Here is a 22,904-nt window from a genome sequence, read left to right on the forward strand (position 1 = left end):
AACTGAAAATTATATTTACAGACAGAAAAAACTATTTTAACTATTATTTAACTATTATTGCACAGTGTAATGTAATGTATTGCACAGGTATATGTAATTTTAGGATTTTTTAAACTGGGTATTTCATCGTTTTTGCAGAAACCCATAACAGATACAAACATTATTGGAAGACTAGTATTTATTTGATATGTTTCACACATATAAATACCTAATCACACGGTATGACCAATGATTATGTGGTCTATTCTGAAGGTTTTGTGTCATAGCGATAGCACACATCCACGGTGTTTTTAAGCAGCACTTGAAGGCATCACTTCCTGGGAAAGTGGGAGGTGGATGTTGTCAACGTGCCTGTCATCAAGCAGAGAGAGAGGGGCAGAGAACAGCAGAGCCGCCGCTGGTCTGTGTCGGGGAGACTTGGGAAGCGGACGGACGGGAGACAGACAGGAGACAGGAGACAGACTCTGGACTCAGTGGACATGGACATAAGTCTTCGTTGTCCAGTATCTGCTCTGTGACGTTCAGGGCCACTTGGCGTGTTCTGTGTTTTGTAGTTACGTCTCTGCGTGGTGGAACGCAGCGGCAGCGGGAGCTAGCTTAGCGACACTGACACACACACACACACACACGCACACACACACACACAGGTGGAGGAGGAGAGGAGGGGCCGCTGACAAAGGAAGGTGGCGAGGTGACGATGAACCGCTTTCGAAAGTGGCTGTATAAGCCCAAGGTAAGTCCTCCTCTGCAGCCAGTCATTGTTGGAGGCAGAGCTGTGGGGACAGCTAGCAAAACAGCCGACCAGTGAGGCTTTAATGTGAGCCTGTGATCCCCATGGTACACTGCATTAACCAGCAGGATCCCTTTGTTGTTGTTGTTGTTGTTGTTGTTGTTGTTGTTGATGATGCTTTTGTTTCTAAGCTCTAGTCAGGAGAGAACAATGCTACAGCCTGACAATGCACAGTGAAATACACTGACTGACTGAATGCTGCCTTCAGCTGCACTGTCATCAATGTGAGGTGTTATACTAATGTTATGAAAGCAGTAAGGATTCAATAGTGGTAATCATGGTCATAATGTTGGTAAAATAAGAAATTAATCAAAAGTAAGATATCTAAGTAAATCTGCTTTACATTTCATATTAATTCAAATACATTTTATGGCTGCAAGTAATTATTATTTTCATTATCAAAGTATCTAAAGGTTATTTATCTCAATTAACTGATTTGATAGTGTGGTGTATAAAATGTCAGTAAATAGTAATTGTCTGACTAGTAGTCTGAATCCCAGATATATCTAATTTACCTTCACATGTACAATCTCACAAACCTCACAACTGAGAGGCTGGGATTTAGGAAATGGATTTCATTCAAGCTTGAAAAATGACTGACAGGATGAATTGATTATTTTGAAATTGTATTTTATTTATTTAAACGTCTTCATTGTTTCAGCTATGTTGCATTTCAATAAGTTTGATTTGTTTGTTGACTGTAGACAGATTTCCAAACTGGATAAATTGTTGTGAAACATATAAAATCTACTGCCGCTCACACCAGGGACACATCATTTGTAGGCAAACCATTTTTTTCTGGGCTGATTTAATGGATGAGCTGTGATTCTTTGACTCAAGCTCAGAGTGTGGAAACATGCCTGACACAGCAGAGGAAGTATTGAAGGCTTGATCGCCTTGTTAAATGAACAGTTTAAATTTATGCCAACAGCAGCACTTTTTAGTTGGAGTGAATGTGAATATTTCTCCAGGGAGGGAACTCTTGTTAACGTTTAGGTTTTAGGAAGAGGAATTCTAAAGCACCCTACTTTTATGCAATAACGAGCATGCACGCTAAACTGCAAACGAGTTGAGTAATCAGTCACAGATTTTTTGCCCAAATTGAATTCTAGAGAATTCTGAGCTTTGGATGTTGTAATATTTAACATGGATTTGCGTTCGACATGCACTCATCACTTTGACCCAATTACTCATATTCTGACTGGACTTTGCTGGGAAGATTGAGCAAATATTCCAGTGAATCGCAAATATTCCAGTGAATTACTTTGCAAAATGATGCACACCACTCGTACTTTTACGACACAGGTTCCAATTGAACCTTTTCTTGTGGATGGTTACATAAGGTTGTTTTTATCAACTGCAGAGCATTTATATAAAAACATTATAAACTTTTTTTTTGTACTTAATTAAATCTTTACTTTTTTAGGACAAGGCTGAGACTGAGGTTTTCTTCACTAGTCCACATGTCCAAGTCCAGAGAAAGTCGACAGGCCTTAATAACATTTTAGTGTGTTTAATGCATGGAATCTTTTTCACTATATTGGCATAAGAGCGGCACATAAACCGTTGATCTTGCATCATAATGGCCGTTTCTATTGATATAAACGGATGAAAATACACTGCAGACTGAAACAAGTCTGTGACTATAATGCATCGTTGTGTTTCTTGGCATAAAATATCAGATTTTTGCTTTTTTTAATAGGTTTGTCAACATGTACTTCTGATAGGCGGCACAAGTTGATAAGTAAGTCTCTCTGAGAATAGATGACAACTGCGTTCCTATATCAAACAATTACAGTAATTATGAATTTCTGCAGCAGTAGTGTCAGACGGGGATACAACAAAATGCCTGTGATTATAGATTATCCACCTGCTCTTTACCACATACATACACCTGCGTCACTCCTCTTTTCTCTGTTTAACCATTTTGCTGTCACAGCATTTCGGCGACCCATTGTTGGGGTTAGACCTAAGTGTTTGGGTTCACCAGAGTATTGTCACGTTCATGAATGACTACTGACTCTGAAGTGCTGAGCTATTACATCAGTGCCTTTTCTTCCAAATCACAGCCATGGTAAGATTTAACAGAATTACACATAAGTCTGTGGGTTTAAATGATCAGTTCTGCCTCAAAGGAGTGTAGAGAAAAGTGATACAAGCCTCTGTAATTATGCCAATCAGTATGAAAAGACAACAGCAATGAGAGGAGGGCTCTGAACACAGCAACCAAGCTAGCAAGTAGTCTCTCTTTTGCACAGAGAGTGATTATTTCAGTGGTAGTTAAAATCTTTGCCCAGCTCACATAATCTGGCATTGGTAGTTGAACACCGTATAGCATTGTCATTGTGCTTCAACAGTAAGCCGTTTATTATTGAACTAATGTTCTCCTGGAGACAGAAAAGTGTTGACTCAGCATGTTCCTTTGACTGAAGCGGCGCTATTGATATTTCCAGAACTGCTCCTTACTTCCCGATAAGTCCTACTGAGGAGGACTTTCTTTTACCCCTGCTACACATCCCTCCCCAGTGCGTTAGAGAGTAGTGTGCAGCTGCTGGACATTATGTACCTGTCCATTGACTCTGTCATCCAAGTGCCAACTTCTGGAAAAAGATGAATGTGTAGGAATGTATTGCACTGCTTGTCTGTAAGGCGTGAGGGGAAAGGCTGTAATAGTCAACTCACCCAGACTCAGGATATGTTCACATTCCTTCTAGGCCTTTAAACTAACTTATCTAGTTTTTACGTGAATAGCTAACCTTTATCATCAAACGCGATTTAACTACTCACTCTAGGTACCTTTGACTATACATTCTGCAGGTCAAAGTTTTAATTAAGTAAAGAGGCTTTGAGAGGGTGAAATCAGTGGAAACGTATTCATCAAATCCCTGCAGTCCGTAAAAAGCCGAGACCGGGCTCAGGTTTCCGTGAAGCCAAAATGGTCTCTGTATCCTCGCCTCTCAGTCATCAGAGGCAAACTTGCAGAGTGAATGGTGGCGACAGAGAGACAGAGAGATGTCAGGAGGGTAAACCTGTACTCTTCCTCTGTAGCCTGTGCTCCTCTCTTGGTTGTTATTCCATCAGGCATTCAGGAGCTGACCTTCAGCTCCACTCCACCTCATCTGTCAGTGTGACGGGCTCACAGCTCGCACCGGGCTGGGTGCACTCACCCCCATCTACAGGATGCTAATAATTTGCCTCTCATTCCCCCCTCACTGGACAGTTTGGTGCATGGGTAGCTGATACTTTCTGCACTCATCCTTAGCGAAATGTCAAACAGATATCAGTGTGTAACAATGTAGGCTGTTAGCAAGTGTAGGAACCTATGTAATGCTAATGCATGATTTCTTTGATAAGGTCATCCTACATCTGACAAGTCACTGATTCTTGCAAATTGTTTTTTAGATTAATTATATCACAGTCATCTTAACAGAGTTAACCACAAGGAAAGTTCTCAGTTTACAAGTAGGCTAGTTTTTCAGTATAACTTTCTAATTATACCATTTTATTTCTTTCATTTATTCAATATATATTTATTTTATTATTTAATTAATCATTTAATGTAGATACATTAAATCCATACTGGTAGTGGACACAGGGCTGTAGCTAATCATTGTTTTCATTGTCAATAAGTCTGTCAATTATTTTCCTGATTGTTTAAGTAATCTAGTATTCTATGACATGTCAAAAATGTACAAAAATGCCCATCACAATTCCCTAAAGGCCAAGTTGTCATATTCAAATGTCTTGTTTTCTCCAAGGAATAGTCCAAAACCCAAATGTAAATAATTTGTTATCCTCTAGAAGACTAAGAAAAAAAAAAAAAGAAATTTTGGAATATGTGTTTAACAATAACTTACAACTAAATCTATCATTACAATTGCCTTCGGGCTAATACTTTCAGCTCTAAGTAAAAGTGATAAATCATTGTCAAGCCACCATAAAAGATGCTTTAGAGATGTTTGTCTACACTGTCAGAAAGCAAACCCGACATGTTGACAGCTGATGGTTTAGACAAAGCAACGCATTTTAACTCATCATCCACCCAGGAGCCCCTTTTTCTTCTGTTGCCAGCTGTGTGGGTCCCACTTAAAATTCCGCAGTTGAATTTGATTTCGAGGGAAATGTTCATTTATGAAGAGGAGGTTATGACACTTTTTTTAAAACCGCAGTAATAGCTATGTATGTCTGATTCAAAACAACAAAATATTTGTGGAAGTGGAGGCATGGGCATTTAAGTTATGGATGACCATGAGGTTTCCTTTTAGCAATATTTAAAAAGAAACTGTGACTGTGCTATTGAAAATATGAAATCAAAGACAAATACCACTATGTGTATTTTCATCAGAGCATCACTTTTCTTCCCGGCACATATTTTGTCAACTGGTGAATCATGGCTGTTGATTTCCTCAGTAGTAATTGTACCACCTCTACCGAGTATGACAGGCCTAGCTGTAGTCGGTCCTACTGTTGTTTACGTGATTTACCTCACCTTCTTTTTTGCCCTTCATTGGTAATTTATCACTTCCCTGGTTTGTTTGTGTGAGTATTGCTAACATGCCAGTGCAAGAACTGAGAGCCGGTGAAGCGAATAGGTGCTTGTCTTTGCAACGTTGATTCTGCACTGTTGGCACAGAGTCGATGGGAGAGGGAGCGGCAAACTGCTGAGCAGCCGCCAGCGTGGCTTCATATTTAGCCTTCTTTCTGGAGTTCTTCGTGGACGTCCCATTCTGCTTACCCAACAGCCATGCGGTAATTGATTTGGTGTCAGCTGCCGGGATTTAGAGAGCTGACCCGAGTGCAGATTGAGACAGGCCCGGCAATTGAAGGCCTTTTAAAATTCATTGCAGGTTTGGGGAATCATGGCCCACTGTCCGAGGTGTAGGGGAAGTGATGATTGAAAGAAAATTGCTGGGGGAGAGGAGTGAGATTTAAAGGTACCAAAGAAAATCATCCTGTCCTGTTATCGACTGAGAGGCTGCACTCATTTTCTACACCCAGTTTCTTATTGTAATAATCGTTACCCTCTCTGATCAAAGGCTTAAATACCTCTCTTCATTGTCACCGATGATAAACAAACCATGCATTCAAGGTGCCCTTTGTCTATATTATAAGTGTGATTGTTCTAGGAAGAGCCAGCAACCCCTTCTGCTTCGGGCTCTGTCTTATCAGCAGGGGAGAGGGAAGACAAAGAAGGCGAACAGTAGGCCTGTATTTTTGGGATTAGATTCTGGCCTTGGTTACAGTTGGCAGTAGATAAAATGAGAGGATGTCTCTATTTAGCAGCTCTCGTGTTTCTACCTACTGGACTCTAGAAATATGCCCCTCCTGTAGTTTTTATGTGCAGAGTGGAATGACAAAAGTAAAGTCGGCAATGTCTTACTTATTTCCTGGTTAATTATTGTGCCTTTTTAATGAGGGAAAGATGGTCTAAATGACAATGTTCATGCAATGTTTGTCGCTGAAAAATTGCAAACAGATCCTTTACTTGTTTATTGGTGAAATCCAGCTGCACAAGCATTTAGACTTGCATACATTTAATCTCCGCAGACAGCAATCAAAGATGTGTGTTTACTCACACGTACTGTTGCTGCGCACAGCTGTCACTGGGTGCAGTTCTGGACTACCGGGGCGATGCCAGCTCTCAGTCACTGTTGATAACAAAGGTATGTGGACAGAATTAGCCTGTGGGTCATGCACATCCTCAGTTGTGAAGAGGGGATGTGGGTCATCATTTCACAGATAAATCATGAGAGGGCATATTTGGGTTTGTTTGAATTTTCGTTCTTAAATGTAAGGCATGCCAGTATTTCTGTCCCTGGTGTTTTTGTGTAAAGATAGGGAGCGTGCATCTCCACCTCTTGTCCTCTCTTCAGAACACATACACCATAAAAGTTGATTTTGTAAATCTAAAATGTAACCTTCCTCTCTCTAGTCACAATTTTACCGCCAGCTATGGATTGTATAACCAGATTATTTGTTGCATAAGAACTTCACTTTGTACAGAAGAGGGGTGTCCCCACGTGTCACCCCACTACCATCGGGGGATCCTGGACATAACTTGCAGCCACCTAAATCCTCTGCCTGCCCCCCCCCCTGTTTCACCTCAGCCTGTCAAGCTAAACCATGTGCCAGGCACATGCAGTGGTCATTGCTTAGTCCAAATGCCAGATTACGGCAGCCCTCTGAGAGGAGACAAGCACACAGATTATGCCATCAGTCCAGATGGGCAGACCACTCCGAATATATTGAGTCAATGAAGTTTAATCTGTAGTCTGCTTTGAATCCAACTTTCAGATGGTTCGTGCAGACATACTCCTCAGCAGTGATCAATGCCAGTGATTTATTTGCACATTTATTTAATAGAAAATCTGAAAGAATCTTAAAATGTGAATGATCGGAATTTATTCCTGAAAAGTCACCATTAATAACTTTGTAGCTGCAGAATTCAACACAAAGGTGAGAACAATAAACTCCTGATGCACGCTGAACATGAATTGAATAACTCAACACAACTGAATGCACTTAAGCAAAACACTGCATTCTCAGAAAGATTATACTTTTATTCTGCCAAGCTTAATATAAATAATGGTCGAGGAAGTTTCCTTGTTTGTTACCCAAACGATTGGCTTGCTCTTGCCTGGGCTTTTATGCTGAGCCCTGAATAATAAATAAGGTGATGAACTGTATCCGGCTGCTTTTTTGCCATTCTGCCAACTGACTGGATGAAGCAGAGTGAACTGGTTTCCCCCCTACAATATTTGCCTCTGATCCTTGGAAAGCAGCCAGAAGGCAGCAAATTGAGCCTGGAATAGAGTATGGAGGCCAGAGGCAAGGTTTCTCATAAGTCCCTTAAGTGGGCTCAATGTGCACGCACTGATGCTATGGACGTTCTAGAAGCATTAGCCTGACGTCCTGCATCATCTTCACAGTCTGAATAGAAGCGAAGTCCAGAATGAGCGGCTGAAGGAGAAAGCTGATTGAGATGATGAAAATGTTGATTGTACAGCAAGCATGCAACTCTCAGTAACTCGCTTCAATAAAAGTCACGCTGTCAGCACCTGTTATTGATTTAATGTTAAACAAAACAGACAGAGTCATCGTCAAACGATGTGATTGAGGGGGCTTAACAGTAATTGTCACTGTCGATGAAGTTGTGGGAGGCTAATAGTCTGAAATGATGGGTTTGTGACCGCATTGGATGGAGTTTTTGAGTCATCTCAAAGAGAGGGCACCCAGGACAGCAGCAGTATAACAGGAGAGTGGAATGCCACAGGGGACAGGAGCCAAATCTGCTGAATCATTTCCTCACCAACGCAAGTTAGAGCTGTTATGGTGGTGATGACACAAGATGACAGTTCAGGGGCCAGATCCCCAGATGAATACCCCTTGTAGGAAGGTATTGTCTCTTTAAATTATTCGTTACCTTTTTTTGTCAACATTTATTTATTTTTTATCAGTCTGAAGGTTTATAAATTTGCAATTTTTAGCTTTGCAATCTTTTTCAACCATTTACTCTACACTTGTCATGTACATGCCAAAGCCAAAACTTTATCTGTGCCCACATATTGTATGTAAGCAGACAGCTTGCCTTTTTTGCTTTCCAGAGTTTGACAAAATGACTGACTCATCGTCCATGTAACAAAGTAAACATCACCATGCAAGGTTCACATTTAAATTTTAACTCTGCATTAGTTTGTATTTTATGACTTGTCTGGCCTCATCAGGTGGCATGATGTTAAGTTGTTTTGTGAAATGTAATTTAAAAACTTCCCAGTTAACATACGGCATTGTTATCAAGTGTAATGTGTCTACCTCCTCCCATTTACTCAAAACAAAAAAGTTTATCTTGGTTCAACCTATTTTAATGTATTGATATAGATCTCCATTAAGTAATCAATAACATTATGAGTAGGCTATGTTTAGACTCACAAACAGCTGTTGCTACCGGTGAATCGGTATGTCTTGAACATTTCCTGCCTTTGACTCTCCCCCCATGATGCAACGCTGCAGGAATGTTCTCTCTTGTGTGAGGAATGCCGCAGGAGGAAGCTATAGGATGCCGTCTGTATCAAATACTTCTCGTCGGCGTTGGCCTACATGCTTCAGAAATTTTTAAATGAATGCCACCACTTTGTGGGCCGTGTTGTGCCTTTGTGAGTCTTTCACTGTCTCCCTCTCTTGTTTCCTGTTTGGTCATCATGGCATTTGAATCATAGACCCACTCATTGTTGTGCAGTTGTGTAAAGTTGAGTCAAATCTGACTCCCGAGTTGTGATATCGTTGCCTTTTTCACTGCTCAGAGATAAGATTTGGATGTCAAGATAAATACCTCCTTTTGCGGTGGGTGTGTTTGCTTCCTTAATTAATTAAGATTTCCTTTGTGCTCATTTCCCATTAGCCTACACATTCCGAGAAACCCACTCAAAATGATTTCCATTGTAGTAAATGATGAATAAGACTATTTACAGCATTTTGTTTTGTCTTGCTATAATACTGTGGCTGCCTATTCCCATTCTTCACAGATTAATTATATATAGAGCATGCATGTGACCTTGTTAAGAAAAACACCTGAGGAGAGTGTGAAACACTTACTTTATTTGCCTTCTGTAATACAGACTCAGAGTTGCCTGTTTTTAGTGGTGGATTAGATTCCATTTTCTGCATTTCTTTTCCAATTTATTCAGAAAGAATGACATGGTGGCGACATCACAATTCACACCCATGAACAAAATGTGCAGAAGTATTATTGATTTTGCTTTGTGGGACAAGCTGGGCTTTATGTCGGCAACTCAAGTGTCCTTGAACAAGAAAAGACATGCCGGTCTGCTCTAATCCAGCGCTGATGTTCTGTAACTCACCCTAGTGCAGCTTTGATCTACCTGATGGAGTGAAAACTTGAGTATCACACAGTAAAAGGACCATACTAGTTGTTCCAAAAACAAGTAATTGAAATATCATAAAGGTTGTCAAAATATAGCCCTCCCTATGTTAATTATAATTTAGTGACATATCTCGGTCCTCCAAATAACCTTTAAAATATAAAATATTTTTCCCTCCTCACAGTTATAATGCGACAAGTACCCTAGCTGTAGGTTATATTTCTGTTTCTCCTTGCTGTTTGTTTCATTATTAATGAGAGAGAGTGAGGGGAACAGCACCATGTATCATATTCAGAGAGAGAAGCGAGGGCCCACGGGGAGAGCATCACGCAACAGGAAGCGTGGCAAACTAAAGGGAAAAGGTCCTGTGAGAGGTTTCGGTAAATACCAATATTCGGTTTGACTTCATGAAAAATATTTCCAGGCAGTTGATGCGTGCATGGCAGGCAAAGCAGGCCTGTTTACTGACCTCCAGTTTGCACAGTCATGCTGTCCTTCTTAAGCTTCCGTACCGTCATCGGGTCCTTGTGGTTTGTGATGATGCACGTTGGCATGTGGTTGCCATTTTCAAAACCGTAAACCCTAGGATGTTTACGTGTGAGGGCAAACAGTGCTTGTTGGTGTGATGCAAACGTATTATTTTATTTCGGGTAGGCCTAGGCAATATGAATGATCAATTCTTGTGTTCACATTTTTAGTGCCTCGGTTTCTCTTCCCTACCTTGTGTGTTGTTGCTGTGTGTGCGCTTCACGCAGCGGCGGAGTGATTTGCTGCGCTGTGCTGTCCCCCCCCACTCTGAGGGTAGCATGGTGGGAGATAATGACATAAATCCTGTTCGAGGGCCAGCCTCTCTAATTACACTCACTCTTCTGGGGAGCTTTCTCACCATACTAGTATACCTTTATTAACTCCTCTTGTCAGGATTAATGCCATTTTTTTTTTTTTATCACTTACCTTCCAATACTAGTTGAAAATGTGTTTATGTATGAATGTTTGTACGGCCTTGTGTTTGCTCATAAATCACCAGAATGCCTTGGAAAATGGGCGTGCATTCTGTTGTTAAGCTGGCCTATACAATGCCCTACTTACCTGATTTTATTTTGTCCCTACAGATTGGAAGTATGTTCCTGTCTTAATATTAGTGCTGTATTGCCTGGACATTACTGCGCCTTCTAAATCACTCTAACTCAGCTTCATGGTTTATTTGCAAGAAAATACGGTTTATAAATTAAAGCACAAGGTGACTTAAAGAGCTACATTAGCTGTTGGTTATATACAGAGTCGGTGAAACTATGCTGACTTAAATACTCCACCTGTTAACACCAAAGTGCCGTTGTAGCACAGTGTTGTTGTTACCAGGAGGCTTGCTGCACATAATAAGTAATTCATGTGTACATGAACACAGTTAGAAAAGCATCAAGCTAGTTTTCTTGAGAAGGAAAGCTGTCCATGCCTGACTCTGAAATTTACTCATGCTGAGCTCTAAGTAGTTTACATGTTAATTCCCCCCGAGCACTACACATGGAAACTAGCGTTAAAAATGAACACAGGTGCTTCCCCTGAGCAACTTGTAGACCTAATGGCCAAAACAAAGAACATGTAAAGTAACATTCCTCTGTATTGTTGACGGATTTCCTCAATGCATGACATCACTTACTAAGTTTTGCAGATGAATGTAATAATTGACGTACCTTATGAAATAGCAGGCTTTGGACACTGGGGAGTTTAGTTATGTCTCTCACAGTTCTAGTAAGATTCCAAGTTATCTTGGCTTGGCGTGGCCCATATTCTGTTTTGAGTCAAATAGAAATCTGGTTTGCTTTAATATTCACAAATTCCCTCTGCTAATATTGTGTGTTTTTGAGCTGTAAGGTTGGCTAGGGAGATTTGACAGCTGTTGGAGCTCAGATACTGTATTTGTCTTCGCAGTATAAGAGGCGGTTAGTAAATCAAACATTTAAAGATCAGATAGATTTGATGGCCTGCTTATGATGTTTGATTATCAGTCCAGCAGCTTTGTGTGTCTGGGACTGAGACCTACAGAATATGTTAACACACATACAAAATTATCACTTAGCTTTGTTAAAATGATGAAGTGCTCAAATTCCAAAAACCAGGATAGTAATAGATACTCACTTATCCAGTGACAGAAAACCCCAATTTCATGTTTCAGCTTTTAAGGACTGATGAAAGAAATCCAAAATGATAGAATATATTGTCTGGCTGAGGCAGTATATCAGAATCATCGGGCTCTTCAAGAAACAATTCTCTGGTTTCAGCTATTCAAATGTGAATGTTTTCAGGTTTATTTAGTCTTTTATGATATTAAACTGAATATTTGGGGGTTTGGGGCTGTTGGTCAGACAGGTTAGTCGGAGATGTCACCATGGGCATTAGGACATTGTGATTTTTACCCTTTTCTGTCGTTTTATAGACCAAATGGCTAATCAATTAATCAAGAACATAATAAACATTTTAATCGATAATGACAATAATCTTTAGTTTCAGCCCTCCTGCAAACTACTGAGCGTTGTGTATAAGATGTTAAGAAATAACACAGTCAATGAATGAGCAAAGCACATAATACATGTCGAGGGGTTGGGACTGTTTTAAGCCCAGTTATTAATCATCACAGTGATTTTAATTCATAACCTTCACTGTGTCGTTTTCTGTGCATTGCTTTGTCTGTATTGTTTCTCATTAACAGCTACGGCGGTATTTAAAATGACCTCCTTGTGTCTCTCTGTGTTTCTGTGCAGAGGACGGACCCTCAGCTCCTGGCCCAGTTCTACTACGCTGATGAAGAGCTGAATCAGGTGGCCACTGAGCTGGACGGCCTCGACGGGAGGAAGGACCCTCAGAGATGTACCCTGTTGGTCAATCAGTTCCGCTCTTGTCAGGTCAGCAGCGTAAAAAAAAACCAACAAAGTCATCACACCTTTCTGTGTCTTTCATTTCATTAAGGATAAAGTTTAGCCTTTGTGAACCAGAGTTGTCATTTCATTCATACATCATAAATAAAACATAAAAATAGCCTTGGGTGGGAGTAGAGGTAGAGGATAGGTTCACAGTATTTAAAGTCAGCTGCCCATATGAACATTGAACACAATCCACTGTCTTTTTCTTTGTGCAGTAATGTATTCAAACTTTATTTGAAGCTACTATGAAGTTTAAGCATCTGAGGGGGTCAAACCAAGTGAGTATCTTTCAGAGTGCCACTCTTTATAGTATGAGGATTTAGTATTTTTTATGAATTCCAGTATTTTACAAAATTTACTAAAAAGAACTGAAAGAAGACATCAGCTTGATTTGTCTCATGGTTTAGATACTTAAGATAAACTTTAAATACATTTTTGCATGGAAGGAGGATTAACATTGCAAGCACATTAGGAATGGATTACAATGGTGGAATGATTACAGCAAGCAAAACCTTTTTCACCTGCACCTGACTGAAACATGAATTATTATGTAAAACATGTTTATTTTAAATTGTTTTTTTCTCATAATTATCTGACTGAACCTTTGGGTTTGACCTGGAAGCTTAAAATAGACGGCCCCCTTATCACCCGCCTCCTGGACTGTTGCCTTACTCCACATTGCTTGGCTGGGTTCTAACATCAAGCAGTTTTGCTGATAAGATGAGATAAGTAGACTTTGTTTGGACTGGGCTCTGTCATGTGGGTTATTAGTAAATGGTTACAAGAGTGGCTTCTTTGGGTGAAAGGTATTTTATAACTGTAGCTTTGATTGAGGTTGAATATTTAGGTGAGAAATGTCTCTTTGTTTTTCCTCTATGAATAAAACTCTACGGTTATTGTATGTGGTGATACAGGTTCAGTTTGGTCTGTATGTGGTCAGGCCTGAGAGGAGCTTAGAAGGTGTTGCTGTGCATAAGTGATGGCTGCCACGCTGCATCACGCTGAGAGAGCTGGAGGTGGTGGAGGGAGGTCGTCATCTGGCCCGTTGTGCCTTAGCCTCCCCCCACTGCCTCAGCACACAGGGGAGAACCACTTAATAAGGTCATCACTTGATCCCCAACTGTTCTGTCTATTTCCCCTCCATCCTTCCCTCTTCCAATCTGTCACCTTGTTTATCTTTGTTATATCTTTGCAGTTTCTTACCCTTTTTCATTGTTCTGAGGCTCTTCTTACTTTATTTCTTACTTTGTTTTTTAAAATCCACCTTGTTATCATCCCAATTTGATCAAGTAGGCTTTTCAGCAGAAGCAGTTGAATGGCTAGTTCTTGTTAAGATGTGTCCCTACCTCGTATTTGTCTCTGCTTTTAGTCACCCTACAAGTTGCAGTGAAAATGTCTAAAGGTGCTCACCACTTTTATGTTCAAAGATTATTTTCCGTGGTGTGCATCCTTACGTTTTTTTGGAGAATGAATTAGGCAGTATGATACCCCACAGCCTAGAGGCCCCAAAAGTAGAGCACAAGTGCACTCAAGCCCAAATGTTACACTTGAACCTGCCACTGCTGCTATCAGCTCTTATTCATGAGCCTCTGTGGGGGTTGCTGGCATGCTGCTCATATTATGTTGGCACGGCTGTTCTTACAGTGCGGCCTGCTGGAACAGGGGAGCAAGCATGTGTGTGTTTGAGATGGACAAAGATTGAGTTAGGTGGCGTACACAGGAGACAGAGGAAGATAATAGGTCAGAGATGATGAAAGGAGTGAGAGGTGGGCTGTAAAAAGGATTGAAGCCAGTCTTTTGTCAGGCACAGGTATCACGCCAGAGTCACCACCCCTTGATGATAAGAAACCAAAGGCAGTGAAGGTTATCATCGGTGTCCCCTGCTGGGAGACGCTTACAGACATTGGGGTGGTACTAGTGCCCGGCCAGGACACACACACACACACAGCACACAGCCATAGAGGAATCAGTGGTAAAGCTCTCCTTCTCAAAGCTTTTTAATCTTTCTCCTCGGGGCCAGCAGAGAAAGACGCAGTGCTGTGCCTGACAAGATTACAGTGCACAGTGTAGCAGCGGTAGAGTGAAAGGCTCATTGTAAGGCATTGTTGTGGCTGTTGTACATGCCAGCGGCACATAAGCTCTTGATTAGCTCTTGCTGCGTGTGACACTGCATTTTCACTGCTAGAATTATGGGCTTAAGTTTTATGTTTTTATTGAGGGAGAAAGTAACTGCAAGGGCCATAATGGTCTCATGTACTTAAACGCTGTAAAACAATGTTTGTCTTGAAAGAGATGAAGCCTGGATTATTAACCAACATCAGTTTAACCCTGAGCAAAACCAGAACCAGATTTTCACTCACTCATGTTTATCCCTCCAACTAGTTTGATCAATTTTGTTTTCTGTCACTCTTTTGCTCATCTGCAGGACAGTGTGTTGAACATTATCAATCAGATCATGGATGAATGTATTCCCAACGACCGGGCCAACAGAGACTTCTGTGTCAAGTTCCCAGAGGAGATTCGTCATGACAACTTGGCAGGGCAGCTGTGGTTTGGGGCTGAGGTACTGTATTCCCTCTAGCATCAGTCCAGAAGAAAACAACCTTTTTTTTTTTTAATTTCTGTCAAGGCGAGATGATTTATGATGACCTTTTTCTTGTGTAGTGTTTGGCTGCCGGCTCCATCATCATGAACAGGGAGATAGAGAGTATAGCAATGAGGCCCCTGGCTAAGGACCTTACACGCAGCCTGGAGGAGGTACGCAACATAACCAGAGACCAGGCCCTGAGAGACCTTAACTTGTACACGGACCGCATGAAGGATGCATTGCGACATTTCGACGGCCTTTTTGCTGAGTTTGAGCTCAGGTAAATGAAGTGCCAGGCATTATTGGCAATTGCAGCATTAAGATTAATCCACATTTATCATCTTCAAAGATGCTTTGGTGTAAGTTTGCCAAAAACAAACAAAGCTGGGAATGTAAATATATTGCAACTTTCTTTTTCTTCCATTGCCAGTTATGTGTCAGCCATGGTGCCTGTGAAGTCGCCCAAAGAATACTATGTACAGCAGGAGGTGATTGTGCTCTTCTGTGAAACTGTGGAAAGGTGAGTTTACTGCTGGCTTCAATTGGAATTGACCAGAATTGAAATAATATCTGGAGATAACGTGGCTCATGTTTTATCATTTGCTTTTCCCTTTTTCTGTTGTCCAAGGGCTCTAAAGCTTGGCTATCTTAACCAAGACATGATCGATGACTATGAACCCGCGCTGATGTTTACAATTCCCAGACTAGCCATTGTATGGTAAGTGTTGCCTGTCCTTTCCTTTCTTCCACCCACTTCCTTGTGTTCTACATTCTCCTGCCCTCTTACAGAATTTTAAACATATTTTTTAGTGGGCTGGTTGTGTATTCAGAGGGACCTCTCAACCTAGACCGAAAATCAGAGGACATGTCTGAGCTCTTCCGGCCTTTTCGCACTTTATTGAAGAAAATCAGGTACAGTCAGTGAATATTAAACATCACAAAAACTTAATGTTTTATCTTTCTAAATTCTCATTTTTTCTGTATCAGTATGTTACAACTATCTCACAATTATTTTGCAGAGACCTGCTCCACACCCTGACTGATGAGGAGTTAATAACTCTAGAAAGAAATCTCTGTATCACTCAGGACGGGGAATTGTCCGTAGACGAGGAGCCGGCCATAGACAGCTCACCAGCTCCAGTCCAAGAGAATCACTCATCCTGCAGCCCCGCTAATGACACCTCCAAAGAGGAGAGCGAGGGTGAACAAGAGCAGCTGGCTCCATTTGTCTGTCCCAGCCAAGAGGAGGAGCTGGCAGAAGTGGAAAAAGGCTGGGAGGAGGTAGAAATTGGAGGGGAGGAGCAGGAGCAGGGCCTGCTGTGTGAGGAGGCCGAGGAGGCTGAGTTGGCCTGTTCCATGCAGTACGATGAGGAGGAACTGGAGCAGCTCAACATGATGGTGTACCGCGTGGGGGACGAGATGTCCACCCTTCTGTCGCCTCCCAGCCAGGGTCAGTCACCAGCACACCATCCCAACAGAGGAGAGGCAGGAGGCTCCAGTGGGGCTTCTAGCACTGAAGCGTCTCCCCGCAGGCTCCTGGTGGGCCGGGGAAGGACAGGCATCTATTTAGAGGAGGAGGACAAGGTCTTCTTCATGGAGGACCTGGACGCAGCAGGAGAAAGCATCACCAGCATTTCAAGAGAGGCCTGTCGTTGTATAATCTCTCCTTCCAAAGCACCAGAGTCTGCTCATCCTGTGCAGCGCAAGCCGGGACCACAGCCAGACTCTGCCAGGAATGGTTGGTACCCTGAAGCCCAGTCAGAGCAGCCATGCCCACAGCCACGCAGCCAGAACACACTCTGTCCTAAAGCAAAGCTCCCTCCTTGCACTTCCGCTCCTGGCTCTGAATCCCTGCCTTACGCCAACGGCTGGGAGATGGGTTTGGAGGGGACAGCGTCTGAAACCGCTGAGGTCATCGCCCACCGTATGGGTGGGATGAAGCTCTCCGCCACGGTCATCTTCAACCCTCGCTCCCCAAGCTTGACGGAGCTTGCTGTGGACAAGCTGCTGCTGCCGCGGCCCGCTCCCACTGAGATTGAGCCCTGTGGCCCTCTGGTGGCCACTCACTGCCTACTCAACTCCTGTGTCTGTTGTGGGAGCTGTGAGGATGGTCACGAGGAAGCCATCACCACAGAGGGCCCTGGATTTGGGTTAGGCCTCGCCCTGGGATTGGATGACCACTGTAAGACGGCAGCCCCAGTCTTCCAGTCGTCTGCTTGCCGGCTGCCCCCCCAAAGTCATGAGCCTCACAGCAAGGGTGAGATCACTCAGTTGACTCCCCCTTCTTCCCGCTGCTGTGCAGAGACCCTGGAAGAGGATTCAAACTCCCAACTCTGTGAGAAGTGCCTGGTAGTGGCTCCATGGCCAGGGCATCAATCTCATGACTGTGGATCAAGTGGAGGGGATGGACCCTCTCCGTGCAACCACCAGCTGACGAATGAAAAGAGGCAGCAGGCCACTGGAGGCCGACAGAGGGACAAGGAGACGGATAAGGACAAGTCAGGAGCTAAAGACTTTAAGAGGGACACCAAAGACGACAGCAGGAGGAGTTCCAGGTGTGCTGCCATTTCTATGAATCCTTTTACTAGATTTTTTATTTATTTGGGGGATGTATGATCTTTACAAAATCTTGCATCAACGTAAATTGTTTTATTTCACCATATTTCATCATATATTTAAAATGATTCTGTTCCTATTATCCATTGTTCTTTCGTTTTGCACTTTGCCTTATGTTGCCTTACCTATATTCCTGTGTGTTTCTTTTGCCATTGTGTTTGTGTAAATACATTTTATTCAGTACTACTTTTATTCATCCTCTTTTTTTATTATTTATTTGGTTGTTTTTAGTTTTCAGAGCTCTCCCCTCAGTTCTGTGTCAGGTAGTGACTGTGACAGTGTGTCGGTCACCACATGTAGTCTGTCAAGCAGTGCATACACTCCCAGGTAACTCATCACTCATGAAGTGTGTTTCTCTGTTATATTTTTGAATGTCCTTTTCCTGCCCACGCTCCAAAAAGTAGCTAAAAACTGAGTCCCTGCATGAAAGATGAAAAGATACTTCGTTCATTTCCAGTCTTTAAGCAGTCCTTTGTTCAAATTCAGGAATCGACTGAAGTGTCAGTCAACCCTTCCCATATGGGCTACAGGTGACAGCATTAATTTGCCTCCTGGCTTAGACTGTAGATTTAATCAAACAGCTGTTGTAGTATTGATTCCCATGTACATTCCGTACAAAACATTTAATGATAACAGCATATTTCTGAAAATTTGTGAAATATATAGGGAGTGGATATGTTTACTTTTATTTTAAATGCTTTATTTGTCATTTTTAACTTAAAGATTAAAATCTACGATGGCTGAAATGTGTTTAAATGTCTTATCACCACTCCCTCCAGCCCTGTCAGCAGTCTGACTCCCAGCTCAGGGATGTCCGAAGACCTGGACCATCAGGAGATCCAGCTGGCCCTGCAAAACGCCAAGCTGGCTGCAAGGAACAAGATCCGATCACGCTTCCACAGCAGCAGCGATCTCATCCACCGTCTCTTTGTTTGTATATCAGGTAAAAACTCTCACACTGTTAGTCATACTCCCGACAACTCTTTGTCTATCTCATTTTGATATCCATTAAATGTTCTTTTGTGATACAGGTGTTGCTGATCAGCTGCAGACAAACTATGCTAGTGACCTTCGCAGCATCCTCAAGACTCTGTTTGAAGTCATGGCGACCAAGTGTGAGGAGGGGAACAACGACAACCAAAAGAAAGGTGAGGAACTTGTCTTAGATATGTTATACTTTACACTGCATTGTCCCTTATTAATACAATACAGACAGAATTTATAAATGCCTTAGTATGACTAAGAAATGGTTATTTAAAAATGTCTTGAAGAGTGTTTTTATTGGCTTGTTAAGATTAAATATTTGTCTGTATTATATTGTCTAGCTGGTCCATAAAGAACAATCAATCACACACTATACTATGTTTCTTCTTCTTCTTCTTCTTCGGTGTCCAGCAGGGCCTGTTCTGCGTAGTGCTGTGCTGGAAGACTGTGCTCTCTGTCAGGAGACTATTTCCTCATCTGAACTGGCAGCCAAGGCCCGGGACGGCCAATTCGAAGGTCAGAAAATCCACTGACAGACTCACTCAAAGTTGTTCTGTTAATCTGTTCCTTTTCACCCTTTCTTCTGCAGCAGACCGACTCATTGTGACAGGACTACTTAGTGTTAACTCTTTCTCTCTGTGTAGACCCTCCAGACTGGGTCCCAGACGAAGCCTGTAACTCCTGCATTGCTTGCAAGGCTCCCTTCACTGTCATCCGCAGGAAGCATCACTGTAGAAGCTGTGGAAAGGTACAATGACAGTCTGAGGGAGTCTAGGTGGCAGAATTCTCAGTTTAATGTGTAGTTGATCAAACTGGTGATTCACACATTGTGTGTGGCCATCATATGTATAGTAACTGATGCATGATATACTGTGTCATTTCAGATCTTCTGCTCGCGCTGCTCTTCCCATTCTGCTCCTCTGCCCCGGTACGGCCAGGTGAAGCCTGTTAGGGTTTGCACACACTGCTACATGTTTCACGTCACGCCCTTCTACAGCGACAAGGCCGGCATCTAACTCCACATTGTCACCAAAAGCACACAGTCCGCCACAACATACATATGCAACGGACAGATCCAGGGGCTGTGTACCAAGCAAATGCCACACTGCCTGGAATAACTAATGGCCGTCGTTGTACCTGGTGAGCAATGCTGCAGTGTGAGGCCATTACAGATGACAATGCAGAGACGAGACACGCAGCCACGAGTGATGATCCGACCCGTTTCTGCTGCTTCGGAGAGACTGGCAACCAAAGGGTTTGATTTCAGTGCCCAGCTAACGCACAAAAAGGATTCACAAATGCCTGCCTGATTATAGACGTGCAAAGGAGAGAGTTGATAAACAGGCAATAACAGATTTGGAACTGGCATTGTGCAACAGGCCTCTGTAGCAGTTTGCAGCACAAACTCAGATCAGGCCTCCTTGTTCAATTTGTTGCTTTAGGAGTAAATGAAAGGACTTGTGAAATATTTTCCTATGCTTTAGCGAGCTTCCTACATATGTGCCAGGGCTCCCACGGGACTCGGATTACTCAAAAGAATGTAAGTCATGATAACCATGTAAATAAGGATAAATCTGGTAAAAGCTACACTACAATGTCTTCAGTCCACACTACCAGTCCTAGTAAAGCAAAAATGAAAAACAGATAGCGTTTATATTTAGTTTCTTCCATGCCTTTTGATGGCATTGAATGTGTAATTCTTTATCGCTTTGTGAAAAGGTGTCAAGGTTCCAGCAAATTTGACGTCCAGCTCTTGATGGCAATGGGCTGAGCCCACTGCTTTGACAGTCGCACCATGGCATGTTACGTTTTCTCTGAGGACTCTGCTGCACGCTGAGATGGTTAAAAGGGATTCCCTAGTTATCACTGTCAAGCCTTGAAGGCCCCCTAGTGGAGAGTTGACCCCTCTTCGCTCAGTGCCCTCATCACCGTGTTGTGTACAATTTGTTCTGAACCTGAGGCCTTCTAAGGTGCTGGCCTACGGATTACAGGCCGATCGTTGCACATTGATATCTCTTCCTACTCACACTCACTAACTGCAATGGTCCTGCACATTCTAGAGACAACACTTAGATATTTGAATTGTAGTCATAGGCCATTTCTGAGGAGATAAGTTGTGCTGATTTGAGTTTACACTAAATTATTTCCGGCTTTGGCTCTGGTGGTACTGTTGGACAGGAACAGATATTTTGTTCCCAGAGTGACATCATTTGAACCTGACTTCCTTTCTGCTCTTGAATCTTCTTCCATTGAATGACCACGTACAAAGTATCTTCCATGCTCATGATATAACACAGTTTGTGTGTCTGAAAGGTCCGAAGTGGCCAGTCTAAGATGGACCTTTGAGCAACTTCGATGGGATATCACATCATGTCCATTCTGCGCTGACGTAAAACAGTTTCTCAGGCATTACATAATCAAAATCATTCACTACTCTTGGATCAATCCTATTTTCATCAAATAACTTATGAACTCACTTTGAAAAGGTTTGTCTTTTTTCCTTTTGTAAAGATCAAAAATAATGTATGAAGCTATAATTACTTTTATGTAAAATACAAGGAATCATGCAGTAATTAAAGGGTGGGATATCAAGTTATTGTTTCAGAGTTTGGTCTTATTTTGTATTTCCATGATAAGAGCTGTGTAAAATATCCAACAAACAAATAATGTTATATAGTTTTAAATGCGATGTATATTGAAATAAATTACTTTTTCCTGTTTAAAATGTTGACTGATAACATCTCCACTTTACTTTTACATCAAAGTACCATTGAATTTCTGCATTGAAATGTGTCAGTAAATTTGTTTCCTGGATTGATTGACGTATTGTCTTTTATAGTCAAATAAACAGAAGCCTGGTCCTGCCCCTAACTGGTAAAGTCATACTAATGTACAGCTCCACAGAAAATGTATGAAATCCAAGATATCAATAGTGTGGATTTAAAACTTAAACTTAAAACTCACTTTAAGATTTGAGTTGGTTGAAAATTGTTAAAGTTGAGTATAGTTTTGTTTTGAATGTCTCCAGAGATGCTCATTTACAGCCCGAGGCTATTTCAATTGCTATTTGTCAGTTTTCCCTGCCACTTCTGATGAGTAGGCAGTGTTGGCCCACTCATCAGATGAGCAACTCTCTGCTCAACTGAATCTTTCTTTAGTTTTGTGGGGAGCTGGAGTGACACACTATTAGTGCGCCAGATTTTTTCACATATATTTAGTTGTTCCGCCGTTTTCACAAGCTGAGGAACCCCCTCATCTTGTGAAAACAGATGTTAAATGTCTTTTGTGTCTCTGGATGGAGCTATCTTGTTTTGTTTTGGCTACGGTATGGAGATCATAATTTTCTAGAAGAAACTTTGTGTTGGAGAATGGATTTTAATGAGTCTTTACCAGACATGGAGGGTCCAACTATGCTATTGGTTGCCATACTAAAGACTTAAAGTCAGGTTGTCTCATCTTCTGCTGTTTTAAATTATGTTTTTATCCATCTCTTGGGGAAAAGATTGCTGGAGTAAAAAATACAAGATAGGCCCCAAAAGTAACAGTCCCCTATGCGGGACCAGAAATGGAAAAACTTTCTTTTCAGAGACCCCAAAAAATGTAGCACTGGATTAGAGCAAAAAAGCAGTCAGACTCATACATGCTGCTAACATACAGTATAATGAATGAAGCAGTTGTCCTTGTGCTGGGGAATCTCTTGAGTTATTGTAGGAACGGATCAGGTCAACAAAGGGACCACTAGGTGGCAGCATTTCTTCATGCCATTGTATTAAAAATATATTATGAGTTATTGCACAGGGAGATAAAGTACTGAACCATAATTTTACCCTTAAATATATAAAAGATTCAATGCCAGACGTGGTTTCAGTAGGAATGTACAACTTATGAAGTTAATACTTTAATTATAATGTTGAGATTTGAGTCAGTGAAGCCTAGCAGTGAGTTAATAATTACTTTTATTTGCTAGGTTTTTTTTTTTAAATCTCATATAGGAGAACAGCAGTAAAACCCTCCCTTTGATGAAGCCATATGGACTCAATTTTGCAGCGATATTTGTGTAGTGTCCTCCTTTAATCCCTACAGCTGCTATCTCTTTCCTCGTACATTAAGCGTACAGCGGTGAGGAGAAT

At 41.8% G+C, this 22,904-nt stretch overlaps 1 protein-coding gene across 2 annotated transcripts; it reads left to right on the plus strand.

The window, feature by feature from the left end:
• Positions 1-337: 337 nt before the first annotated feature.
• zfyve28 (zinc finger, FYVE domain containing 28) lies at positions 338-21,600 on the plus strand. 2 transcript variants are annotated; one of them, XM_054613640.1, is made up of 14 exons: positions 338-733; positions 12,429-12,569; positions 15,013-15,150; positions 15,252-15,454; positions 15,605-15,694; positions 15,803-15,892; positions 15,985-16,086; positions 16,194-17,729; positions 18,022-18,117; positions 18,570-18,733; positions 18,822-18,938; positions 19,186-19,290; positions 19,419-19,522; positions 19,659-21,600. In XM_054613640.1, the coding sequence occupies exons 1-14, from the start codon at positions 698-700 to the stop codon at positions 19,788-19,790; spliced, it is 3,054 nt and encodes a 1,017-aa protein (XP_054469615.1). In that variant the 5' UTR covers positions 338-697; the 3' UTR covers positions 19,791-21,600. The 2 variants fall into 2 exon arrangements, with proteins under 2 accessions (XP_054469615.1, XP_054469616.1); XM_054613641.1 differs by having other exon boundaries at positions 19,189-19,290.
• The last annotated feature ends 1,304 nt before the right edge of the window (positions 21,601-22,904 follow it).

This window comes from Anoplopoma fimbria, chromosome 15 (genome assembly GCF_027596085.1).
Source record: "Anoplopoma fimbria isolate UVic2021 breed Golden Eagle Sablefish chromosome 15, Afim_UVic_2022, whole genome shotgun sequence".
NCBI lineage: Eukaryota > Metazoa > Chordata > Actinopteri > Perciformes > Anoplopomatidae > Anoplopoma > Anoplopoma fimbria.

Bases quoted from the DNA above. Each gene is read 5' to 3' on its own strand.
- zfyve28 (XM_054613640.1), top strand. From the start codon at position 698: ATGAACCGCTTTCGAAAGTGGCTGTATAAGCCCAAG. The intron at 12,570-15,012 runs GTCAGCAGCGTA...GCTCATCTGCAG, and splicing joins ATCAGTTCCGCTCTTGTCAG to GACAGTGTGTTGAACATTAT. The intron at 19,291-19,418 runs GTCAGAAAATCC...CTCTCTGTGTAG, and splicing joins CCGGGACGGCCAATTCGAAG to ACCCTCCAGACTGGGTCCCA.